General features: G+C 45.1%; 1 protein-coding gene across 1 annotated transcript in view; it reads right to left on the minus strand.

Annotated features, from left to right (window-relative positions):
- The window catches only part of UCK2 (uridine-cytidine kinase 2), a 32,832-nt gene extending 20,210 nt beyond the window's left edge, over positions 1 to 12,622 (minus strand). The window contains exon 1 of the mRNA XM_081915182.1: positions 12,479 to 12,622. Within this exon, the coding sequence (XP_081771308.1) occupies positions 12,479 to 12,595 (117 nt within the window). The 5' untranslated portion in view covers positions 12,596 to 12,622. The remainder of the gene's footprint in view (positions 1 to 12,478) is intronic.
- Between the last annotated feature and the right edge of the window lie 77 nt (positions 12,623 to 12,699).

Genomic DNA, 12,699 nt, shown 5'->3' on the forward strand with positions numbered 1-12,699 from the left:
ACTGTTCAGAATTGATCTATTTTCTTGTGACAGCTTTGGTAATCCATTTTCCCCCAAAAATTGTTTAATCTCGATCTCATCTTGCGGCCCTTGAGTGTATAATTTTTTAAAATATCTCTGGAAACACTTTCTGATGTCTACGGGGTTCTGGATGCTTCTTCCTTCAATCTCTAAGTTTGTCACTGTATTTAGTTTTTGTCTCTTCTTCAACTGCCAAGCTAGCAGTTTTCCACATTTATTAGCCGATTCAAAAGTTTTCTGTTTCATTAATTTAATCTTCCACTCTATTTCCTGGTTTATCAGTTTAGAATATTGCACTTGATAAAGTTTAATTTCTCTCAGAGTCGGCTGTGACTTCGGATTGGATCTTAACTTCTTCTCTAATTCTTTAATTTTCTCCAAAATTTTATCTTTCCTCTCATTTTGTGTCCTTTTCTTTACAGTATTCTGTTGTATCAGGAACCCTCTCATCACGGCTTTGCTTGCGTCCCAGATAGTTCTTTTTTCCACCGTAGTATTCATATTAATCTCGAAATAGTCCTTTAGAGCTTTTTTGGGCCTTCTTGATAATCTCTTGGTCTCTGAACAGGTTGTCATTCATCTTCCATCTGAAGGAACCGGTTGGTAATAATGTCATATCCATTTTCAGTGCGTTATGGTCGGAGCAAGTCTTTGGGCAGATTTCCACCCTTCTGACCTTGGGTGCCAGACCTCTAGTTATCCATATTTGGTCGATTCTTGTCCAAGTCAGCTGGGCTTCAGAGAAAAATGTTCCTTCTCTTCCCAAGGGGTTTTTGATTCTCCAAATATCTATCCAGTCCATATTGTCTGTCATTTCAAAAAAAGTCTTTGGTAGTCTGCCATCTTTCGTAACATTCTGGTTTTGTGACTTATCCATGTTGGTTGATACGACTCCATTCATATCTCCCATCATAATGATGTTGTCATAGTCCAGATAATCCAGCATAGTCTCATGCAACTTCTTGTAGAATTCCGATTTCCCTTCATTTGGCGCATAAATTCCTAATATCAAAATCTTCTCTCCTTGATGTTGTATTTCAATTGCCAAAATTCTTCCATGTTCATCTTTAAATAAAAATTTAGGTGACAGGCTCTCTCTTGCATATATCACCACACCTCTCTTCTTTACTATGTCCGAAGATATAAATTCCTGACCAAGTCTTTTGTTTACTAATACCTTTCTGTGGAGCCTAGTCACGTGTGTTTCTTGTAAACAAATAATGTCCAATTGCTCCTTTTTTAATATGTGAAAAAAATTTCTCCTTTTTTCCGGAATGTTACAGCCATTTATGTTCCAACTCAGAAGTTGCAGAGACATCCTGAATAAATCTGGTTATTCTCCTTGGGGTGGTACTTTGTTCTCCAGTTCTTTAGGGTCCGAAGGTGTAGGTTCCCCTGGTGGTTCAGGCCCTGGAGGTAATTCAAGCCCTTTGTGGAGGTCCTCTCCGTATGTAGTCAAAAACTTATCTCTGTCTTCCGGTGTTCTGATTTTAATCTTCTTCCCTCTGAAGGTGAAGGATAAACCTTGGGGAAAGTCCCACCTGAAGATAATTGAGTTGCACCTCAGCAGTCTTACTAGTTCCGAGTAGTCAGATCTAAGATCCGGCAGTTGTTTGGGAATATCCTTGTATATTTCAATTCTCTTATCCAAAATGTCCAGTGACTTTCCGTAGTGCAGGCCCAGAATCTTGTCCCTTTCCTCCTTTGATCTTAATATTATCAAGCAGTCTCTGGGCTTCTCTTTCTTTATAAGTCTTCCAAGCCTGAAAGCTGATACAATTTTAAAGTCTTTTTCCTCTAGGTTCCAGAACTTGGTAAATTCTTTGGTCAGAAACTCAGCTAGGTTGCCTTCCTCCACCTCTGGTATTGACCTTATCCTCAAGTTGGTCTCCCTGTTCCGCAGTTCTGTCATCGAGAGGTAGATCTGTTCTCCTACTTGTTTGCTGAGTGGTCTTACCTCTTTTTCAAGCTCTCCCAATCTTTGGCTGGTATCCTCCGCCAATTTCCGATTTTCACCTGCAGCTTCTTTCAATTCTCCAATAGCCTGTACATTCTGTGCAACTTGTCCAGATAATCTATTCAAACATTCTGTGTTTTGATCAATTTTAGCTGTTTGCTGGTCCACCTTTCTATCCAAGGCTTCCAATTTTTCAAAGATTTTTTCTAGAATAGAACCAGTTGCTCCTGAGGCCACATCTTCCAGTTGTAATTCCTCAGTTTCTCCCTCCCCTGCCCTTGGCAGGGAAGCCGCTTCTTCCTCAGGAGGTAAATTGGAAGGCAAAGTAGGCACAGATGATCTACGCTGTGAAGCTGCGGAGTAAGTTGTTATTGTTGCTTGTCTGGTTCTTCCCCTCTTTCTTGTACCACTCATTCCAAAGTTATCTAAAAGTCAAGGTCAAGCGGAGTTATTCCCATGAGAAAGCAGCGGCCCAGATAGTAACAGTCAAACAGGAGGCCGGGAAAAGGAAAGTAAAACAATGTCACTGCTGTAAGTCCAAAATCCTCTAGGGGGAGCTTAAAATGTCTTTGAGGAAGAGATCAAATCCAATAAAATAAATAAATTCTGATTCAATGTCCAGGGACCTCCACAAAAGTAAATTTTAGCAGAGTTGGTATTTAAAAGACAACAATGTTTCTGACAGTGCTCACTGGAATTACAAAGGATGCTTCAGAGTAGCAAGTCCAAACTCCCTCAGAATGTTTCAAAGTTTAAATTCAAAGTATCCAAGTCTGCAGACTGACTGCTCAGTTACTCAGGCAGCTCCAGCCCCTGGGTTTCTTACTTAATTTGTAATCCAACAGAAGAAAGGTATCCTTGTCCCAATAAAAGTCATAAAATCATGAAATCAGTCACTTAAACTCCTTAATCCACTCAAAAATAGTTTCATTAGGTGCCAGATCAGTTATTTGAAACCTTGCTCTTTGTCTCCACTCCTCCAGCTCTTTGCTTCTCAAGTTCAGTGTCAGCGGAAGACAGACTTCCTGTTTTTCGTCAATCCGCTTTCAGCCAAATTCAGTATTTTAAAGTTTGAAATTTGTAAAGTCCTTATTACTCACGGGTTGTTGCTTTCCAAATTCAAAAGTTGCAGGAAGAAAGGACAGCGCTCACCGGCAGCAGCAACGCGGCTTCGCTCCGTTGACTGCGAAACGACCCACAGCGCCGCTGCCCCCTCCGCGATCCGGAGCCCCTTACGGGGTCCCTTCAACGTTTTGGGGGCTGCTCCTGGCGCCCGCCGGGTCTCAGGACCACAGGCTTCTGCCGCCTGTGGTTTTTCGGGATGGGTCTCCGCTTCGCCGCAGTGGACGACCCGTTTTCAGCAGAGCTTCCCTCTCCCGATTAGAAGAGGGCAGCCATTGCCGTTCGCGCCGCCTCCGGAAGTCCTGAAATCTCTCTCTTTCTTCCATTGTTAAATTTTTTTCCAACACTTTCGTTTTCTGTTTGTTCAGTTTAAATCCTGCTACTTGACCAAATATCTCAATTAGTTCTAATACTCTTTTGGTACTAGTGTCTGGCTGTTGCAAAGTTAACACTAGGTCATCTGCAAATGCTCTTAACTTGTAATTTTTGACTCCGACCTGAATACCTTTAACCAACTGGTCCCTTCTAATCATATTTAACAAAACCTCCAGGACTGATATAAAAAGCAAAGGGGATATTGGGCATCCCTGTCGTGTCCCTTTTTCTATTGGTATTTCTTCCGTAACCACATTGTTTACTATTAACTTAGCTTTTTGTTTAGAGTATATTGCACCTATACCGTTTTCAAAACCTTGGCCTACCCCCATCCCTTGGAGATTCTTCTTCATAAAACTCCAGCAAATGTTGTCAAAGGCTTTCTCCGCGTCCACAAAAATCAAAACAGCTTTCCTGTTAATATCCACCTCTAATAACTCCAAAATGTCTATAATGTTCCTCACATTTTCTGACATCTGTCTCCCAGGAAGAAAGCCTGTCTGGTCCTTGTGAATCTCCCCTAACAGCACTCTTTTAAGTCTTTTTGCCAAAATGTCTGCAAAAATTTTGTAATCCACATTCAGTAAAGATATAGGGCGGTAGTTCCTAACTTGGTTCTTTTCAGTCTCTGTTTTCTCTTCAGATCGTATAAACCCTTCCAGAACATCTCTAGCTGTTACCTTTCCGCATAGTCATTATAATAAATTCCATAGGAAACCTACAATATATTGCAGTTTATCCTTAGTCCCCAATAGGAGTGCTCCAAATCAGGGTTCTAGTCAGCCTGGAACAAACATCTCACAGTACATTTCTGGCACTCTTGGAGGACACTTTCACCCTTTCCCACCCAATCAAAAACTTTCCCCACTGTGCTATATGGTACTAGAAGGCTGCCAGTCCTGAAGCAGAGAGCCTTTTAACCTCATGGGATGTATCCCCCCTAATTCCAATTCCTATTTCCAGGATATCAACAACTGCTACAGGTTCAAACAGGCAAATTCCCCTCAATCTTCCTCTATTCACCTTTGCTTCTACTGACATGTTAACAGTTGATGTTTCAATTGCCTTCAATTATCACCATCCCCTGGCCTAATAGCAAACTCTGATGACTGAGTACCTGCCAGCCTGGAAGTGAAAGGGAACCACCGAAAAACAAGGCAGTGGTTTCTACATACTCAGGAGACACAGCAGCATTTAAATCTGCAAATTAAAGATGATTTTTAAATATACACCCCAAGATAACCTGACAAATCCCAGAATTTACAGAAAGCTGATGGGAGTCAAGCCTAGACAGACAAGAAATCCTGCCGACCCAACAGAGTTGACACACAGTGCTAGGGTCAGTTAACAAAAATAAAAAACAACAACAAGGAAAATGGAGGGAAGAGGGCAACAGCTCATTCAGGCCTGTAACAGCTTAAAGCAAGTGTCCTAGAAATGGGGATAAGTTAGTAGGGTACAAACAATGAAGCTTAACAGAAACCCTTCCTTCCCTGAACCACACAAGGAAGTTTTAGAATCACAACTGTAGAGTTGGAAGGGACCCCCAAGACTCATCTAGTTTAATCCATGCAATGCAGGAATCACCGTTAAAGAACCCCTCACAGATGACCATGAAGGAGAGTGACATCTAAAGGGAGGCACATGGAAGAGGGAGCAAGCTTGTTTTCTCCTCTCCAGAGGGTAGAACCCGAACCAATGGATTAAAGTTACAAGAAAGGAGATCCCAACTAAACATTAAAAGGAACTTCCTGACCATAAGAGCTGTTCAACAGTGGAACTCTCTTCCTGGAAGGGAGGTTTTTAAGCAGAGGTTGGATGGCCATCTGTCAGGGATGCCTTAGTTGAGATTCCTGCGTTGCAGGGGGTTGGGCTAGAGGACCCTTGGAGTGCCTGCCAGCTTGACAATTTTATGATAGGCAACACTTGAAAGAGAAACCAAGCTTTCAGAAGGAAAGCTGTATTTACAGCAGCTGTACGTCCTAACTATGACAAATGTAGGTCTTTACAAGATCTAAAATCCCGTTGTACATGTAAAACTAATGTTGTAAAGCCTGCTTCCCTTAGAGTTGACAGATTTTTAATTATCTGCACTCCCAAATATTTTATTAACTTGTGGCAGGATTTAAAACCCATCTGTTTCTGAATGATTGATTTGTTAGCGGGAGAAATTCCCATTCTCAGCAAGTCTCCCCCTACCATCTGGGTATAATGATGGTGGACTTTGTATTGACATTCATTTATAAACTGTTTACAGCAGGGGGCCGGTCCACTGTCCCTCAGACCTTGTGGCAGGCCGGACTCTATCTATCTATCTATCTATCTATCTATCTATCTATCTATCTATCTATCTATCTATATTGGGGGGGGATTAACAAATTCCTATGCCCCACAAATAACCCAGAGATGCATTTTAAATAAAAGGACACATTCTACTCATGTAAAAACATGCTGATTGCCAGACCATCCATGGGCCAGATTTAAAAGGCGACTGGGCTGGATCTGGCCCCCAGGCCTTAGTTTGCCTACCCATGGTTTAGACTCATTAGAAATAACTTGTTTATATAATATCATGAGCTGCTGCTGCTCACCAGTGGACAACTACCATTTGTTTTAGAGTTGACACACTAGTCCCACAATCATACCTACACTAATACCCTAGATATCACAATATTTTCGGTAAGCCAAAAATCACTTCTCCATAGGGGAAAACCAGCAGAAAATGCTTAAAGAGAGTTCAGATAAGGTGTGTTAAACTCTAGCCTTCCATTTAGCCTAGCTAGAGAGTTTTTCCTGTTTTCTTTTCCGTATGTCAGAAGCTTGTGTATCCAGGAGCAAATTACACTTCATTCTTAATCTGTTGTACAGGAATCATTTTTAGCATTGACTAAAAGCAAGAATCTCTAACAATAAAACTGTTTTCTGTTCAAGTATTGAGAAGTGTACAGCACATCCTAGATCACAGGTTAGGGCAGGCTTCCTCAACTTCGGCCCTCCAGATGTTTTGAGACTACAATTCCCACCATCCCTGACCACTGGTCCTGCTAGCTAGGGATCATGGGAGTTGTAGGCCAAAAACATCTGGAGGGCCGAGGTTGAGGAAGCCTGGGTTAGGAATACTGGCTAAGCTGGGCGGTATCTCGTTTTCAACACTGTGATATACCAATACATCAAAATGTCTGAAATAAGGATGGAGCTATGTAGAGGCAAATGTGGTAATGTCTTGGCAACTGCTACTACTAACGGGTCTAAAAATGATAAAATTTTACTTACCTCTTCCTAAAATCTTCCTTTTTATATGGAGGGGAACTATTTAGGGGGAACAAACAACATAAACACCCCCAGAAAATAAAAACACTTCTCCCCTTTCCTTTTTTGCCAGTGGGGTAGGTGGGAGGGAATAAAAAGGAAGCAGTAGCAGCACATAAGGAAGTATAGGGTTGGTGAAACAATGTGAGAAAGCAAAGGGGGGAGGGGAGAATTGGGAGAGTTCATGGGTGAGAAGGAGAAAATGGGAAGGATAACAAGGGTGGGGAGACTATCATACACAAACATGCAGAAGGGGAGAAGTGAGGAAAGAAGCTTAAACAGCAGGGCAAAGTTTTTGTTTTTATTCTGAAGTAAATAACGTTTCACAGGAGAAAGGAAGGGGGAAAGGGGCTTCCACCGAGAAGCCCAGAGCCAGCTCAGACCGGCATCTCCATAAGCCACCTACTAGCCTACTTAAAGCAAGAGCATCTGAGGGAAGTTTCTGCTGGCTGCTTTTGCCAGTGCCTTGTGACTCACTGCCCCTGCAGGAGGTAGCAGAGAGCTGAACTGCACAGGAATCAAAAGCAGCACTGGCTGGCTATATTGTCTGGCCTTGCAGACAACTTCATTGTCCAGAAAGTGGGAAAAGCAACAAGAGCAACAGCCATTTTAGATCTGGTCCTAACCAATGTTGATGACCTGGTTAGTGGGGTGGAAGTGGAAGGATCATTAGGCGCGAGTGATCATGCTCTTCTGAAGTTTACTATACAGCGGAAAGGAGCAGCCAAGCATACTAGGACTCAATTTCTTGACTTTAAGAAAGCCGACTTCATAAAACTTAGGGAAGTGCTGGGTGAGATCCCATGGACAGTAATACTAAAAGGAAAGGGAGTTCATGATGGCTGGGAGTTTGTTAAGAGGAAGATAGTAAAAGCACAACTTCAGGCAATACCAATGAGACGGAAACATGGAAGGTGCCTAAAGAAGCCAGGGTGGCTATCTAAAGAACTTTTAACTGAGTTAAGATTAAAAAAGGATGTGTACAAAAAATGGAAAAGGGGGGGAACCACCAAAGAGGAATTCAAACAAATAGCCAGCACGTGTAGACACAAAGTCAGAAAAGCTAAAGCACAGAATGAACTCAGGCTTGCTAGAGAGGTTAAAAGCAACAAAAAAGGCTTTTATGGGTATGTTCGTAGCAAAAGAAAGAACAAAGAAACCGTGGGGTCACTCAGAGGAGAAGATGGTGAAATGCAAACAGGGGACACAGAAAGGGCTGAACTCCTCAACGCCTTCTTTCCCTCAGTCTTCTCTGATAAAGAAAACAATGCCCGACCTGAAGAATTTGGAGCAAATGATTCAGCAGAGGAAACACAGCCCAGAATAACTAAGGAGACAGTACAAGAATACTTGGCTAGTCTAGATGCATTCAAGTCTCCAGGGCCAGATGAACTGCATCCAAGAGTATTAAAAGAACTGGCAGATGTGATCTCAGAACCACTGGCAGTCATCTTTGAGAATTCCTGGAGAACAGGCGAAGTCCCGCAGACTGGAGGAGGGCAAATGTTGTCCCTATTTTCAAAAAAGGGGAAAGAGAGGACCCAAATAATTACCGCCCAGTCAGTCTGACATCAATACCAGGGAAGATTCTGGAGCAGATCATTAAGCAAACAGTCTGTGAGCACCTAGAAAGGAATGCTGTGATCACCAACAGTCAGCATGGATTTCTGAAAAATAAGTCATGTCAGACTAACCTGATCTCGTTTTTTGACAGAAATACAAGCCTGGTAGATGAAGGGAACACAGTGGATGTAGCCTACCTTGATTTCAGCAAGGCATTTGACAAGGTGCCCCATGATATTCTTGTAAAGAAGCTGGTAAAATGTGGTCTTGACTATGCTACCACTCAGTGGATTTGTAACTGGCTGACTGACCGAACCCAAAGGGTGCTCATCAATGGTTCCTCTTCATCCTGGAGAAGAGTGACTAGTGGGGTGCCACAGGGTTCTGTCTTGGGCCCGGTCTTATTCAACATCTTTATCAACGACTTGGATGATGGACTCAAGGGCATCCTGATCAAATTTGCAGATGACACCAAACTGGGAGGGGTGGCTAACACCCCAGAGGACAGGATCACACTTCAAAACGACCTTGACAGATTAGAGAACTGGGCCAAAACAAACAATATGAATTTTAACGGGGAGAAATGCAAAGTATTGCACTTGGGCAAAAAAAATGAGAGGCACAAATACAAGCTGGGTGACACCTGGCTTGAGAGCAGTACATGTGAAAAGGATCTAGGAGTCTTGGTTGACCACAAACTTGACATGAGCCAACAGTGTGACGCGGCAGCTAAAAAAGCCAATGCAATTCTGGGCTGCATCAATAGGAGTATAGCATCTAGATCAAGGGAAGTAATAGTGCCACTGTATTCTGCTCTGGTCACACCTCACCTGGAGTACTGTGTCCAGTTCTGGGCACCACAGTTCAAGAAGGACACTGACAAACTGGAACATGTCCAGAGGAGGGCAACCAAAATGGTCAAAGGCCTGGAAACGATGCCTTATGAGGAAGGGCTAAGGGAGCTGGGCATGTTTAGCCTGGAGAAGAGGAGGTTAAGGGGTGATATGATAGCCATGTTCAAATATGTAAAAGGATGTCACATAGAGGAGGGAGAAAGGTTGTTTTCTGCTGCTCCAGAGAAGCGGACACAGAGCAATGGATCCAAACTACAAGAAAGAAGATTCCACCTAAACATTAGGAAGAACTTCCTGACAGTAAGAGCTGTTTGACAGTGGAATTTGCTGCCAAGGAGTGTGGTGGAGTCTCCTTCTTTGGAGGTCTTTAAGCAGAGGCCTGACAACCATATGTCAGGAGTGCTCTGATGGTGTTTCCTGCTTGGCAGGGGGTTGGACTCGATGGCCCTTGTGGTCTCTTCCAACTCTATGATTCTATGTGCATAGCACATCCCCCCCCCCCATGATTTGTGATATATTGCCAAGAAATAAATTATTAAACAGTTATCATGATACATACTTCAAAAAACAGTTCTGAATGTCATATTGATACCACCCAGCCCTAGAAAAGGGTTTAGAAAGGAGCAAGAGAAAGCCTCCCCCCGCCGCCCGGCATCGGAACGATGTCCCGAAGCTGGGCGGGAAAGCCTCCCCCCGCCGCCCGGCTTCGGGGCATCGTCCCGATGCCGGGCGGCGGGGCAAGAAAGCCTCCCCCCGCTGCCCGGCATCGGAACGATGTCCCGAAGCCGGGCGGCGGGGCCGCGAAGCCTGGGCGCGCTGGCAACTCTCCGCAAGGAGCGCTCCCGCTGCTTGCGGAGAGGTCCGCGAAGCCTGTCCTGGACCTCTTCTGAAGGCAGGCGGGGGGCAAAAGTCTTTGTCCCCCCTGCCTGCCTTCCCAGGGGCTTTTAAATCGCCCCGGACAGCGGAGAAGTCCTCCGCTGTCCCGGGCGATTTTAAAATGCCTCCCGCCAGAAGAGGTCGGGGGAAGGCGGTTTCCATAGGAACGCATTAATTGATTTTCAATGCATTCCTATGGAAAACCGTGCATCGCAAGACGAAAAACTTGCAAGACGAAGAGACTTGCGGAACGAATTAATTTCGTCTTGCGAGGCACCACTGTACTGGCAGAGTATCTAGGAGCACAGCTTCCCATTGAGCCAGAAGCGGTTTAGTCCTGCTGGCCACATGACCTGGAAAGCTGTCTGTGGACAAATGCTGGCTCCCTCGGCCTGAAAAGCATCCCATAGTCACCTTTGACTGGACGTAACCATCCCGGGGTCCTGGATTAAAGATCTCTCTCTTTAATGTTATTTCCTTGCTAGCTGTTATTTTTGGTTCACATATAAAGCCCAAAGAGAACCTTGTTGATTTTTACCATGAGTACATCTGTCTTGTACTTTGGCTGCTTTACACTGGAAAACAAGGAAAATTGGGGAGGTGGAACTTATTGGTCAAATACTTAAACAGGAAGCAAGCAATTACTTTTTTCAATTATTTTTATTGATTTTCAAATTATTAAAAATCATTGCCAAATTAATTCAATTTAATAGGAAACAAACAATTACTGGCCACTTGATTCAGCTGTTAAAAGTGGGAGTTGTGATTTCAAACAAAAAAACCTCACTATTTAAAAACATCTCTTAATTTGTTTTCCTAATAGAGCTCAGTAAATAGTTTAAGAAAAATGGAGGAACAGCTCTCAAGTTTCTTAGAAGCTGAGGGAATGGTGACATCTGTGTTGTCTTCACCCCCGAAACCCAGAACAGAAGCACCTGCAGCACTCAAAACTGCAAACCGCAAGAAATGAAATAAATAGAAAGGATCATAAACTCTTTCATTATGCAACAACTGCAGCGAGAATATTAATGGCCCAAAAATGGAAGCAGGAAGAACCACTGGCTCTTGAGGAATGGAGAATGAAGTTAACGGAATATGCAGAACTGGACAAACTAACTGGAAAAATAAGATACCAAGGAGATCACAAGTTCATTGAGGACCGTATTTGGAAGAGTGTATGTGATGAGCAAACAACACTAGTGGGTTTTAAAGAAGCTTTGTGAAAGAATAAGGTATATTGCAAGAATGCAAATATGTTTGTAAAGGTATCTTAAAAGGGGATAATAATTTTGGAGAATGCGTAGATAATAATGAAAATATGTTAATTGGGAAATTGTTAATTGGAGATATTTGTGTAAAACTTAATAAAAAATTATTTTTTAAAAAAACTGCAAACCGCTATTTGGACGGGCAGGTGCAAGATGAAACCTAGAATTCTGACATGCTGTTTTGCTTCAAGACTATCAAGTCTCAGGAACAACACAAAGCCTGGAAAAAATGTGGGAGCGGGTATCAAGAGTTTTCAAGTGGCTGTTTTAATACAGTATATAAACCCCCAAGCATGCAGGGTCTTAAGGACTTGAGGGGAGAAAACAGAAACAAGACTAGAGTTTCATCAGTCCAGCTGCAGGAGAAGCAGAAAGAGAAGGATCCCACCAGTCCGTGACCATATTCCTGCCACCAAAGGATAAGCCAGCAGAGCGAAGCCACCCTGAGGGCTTTCTAGCCACTGAAGGACAGGCTAAGCTCTTATTTTCCTCCAGAACAGGAGAGTCGGAATCTGTCTTTTGTCTTGCGGGAATGTGGAGACACCCAGCTAGCTGCACAAGGAACCCGACGGGGTTGTTGCTCCCAGCAGCTTGCTCCCCCTCAGCACCTGCTCCCAGCAACTCACCGGCAGGCCTGCAAACCTTCCCCCTCCCACCACTCCAATCTCTAAGGGGCAGGAGAGCAGCGCCTGGGGAAAAAGGGATGCCATCCTTGTGCCTGTATTTTGGGGGAAACTTTTCGCTATTAGCGTGCACTACTTCAATGAGCTCCACGCGCAGCTGCTGCCTTGACAAAGGGCCACTTCTGGGCCCGGAGCCCCCGTACACGGAGAACGGGAGCCCGCTCGCCCACTCGTGTCGGTCCTCGAGGCCGCCGCGTGGCCGCCCGATCCCCCTCGCGCGCGCTCCCGAAGCCCCCCGGCCGCCCCTCCCGGGCTCCAGCCAGCCGGCCTCAAGCGCGGGCGGGCGGCTGCGCGCACGTGGCGGGACGCTCTAGCCCCGCTCCCTCAGCCACGGAGGCGCCGGTGAGGTCGCAGAGCCGCCCCAGCCGGGCTGCTCTCCATCTGGATGGCGACAGTGCCTCTGAGCGCGTGCAGAGAGGCGCCTCCGCCGCCGCCCGGCCCCCCGCTCACCTTGCCGCTGGCGGTCCCTCCGCCGACCCCGATGAGGAAAGGCTCCCCGCCGCCGCCTGCTCCGTCTCCGGGCGGCCTCCCGCGGCCCTGCACGCCCTGCTCGCTGTCGCCGGCCATGGCCGCTCCCGCTCGCCTGCGGCCGGCGCCTCCTCGGCCTCCCCGCCGCCTGGCCCTCGCAGGCCCGCCCCTCCCGCCTGACGCACGTGGGAAGCGCCCGTCAC

The sequence above is a fragment of the Podarcis melisellensis genome (genome assembly GCF_964234715.1).
Source record: "Podarcis melisellensis genome assembly, chromosome: 6".
Lineage (NCBI taxonomy): Eukaryota > Metazoa > Chordata > Lepidosauria > Squamata > Lacertidae > Podarcis > Podarcis melisellensis.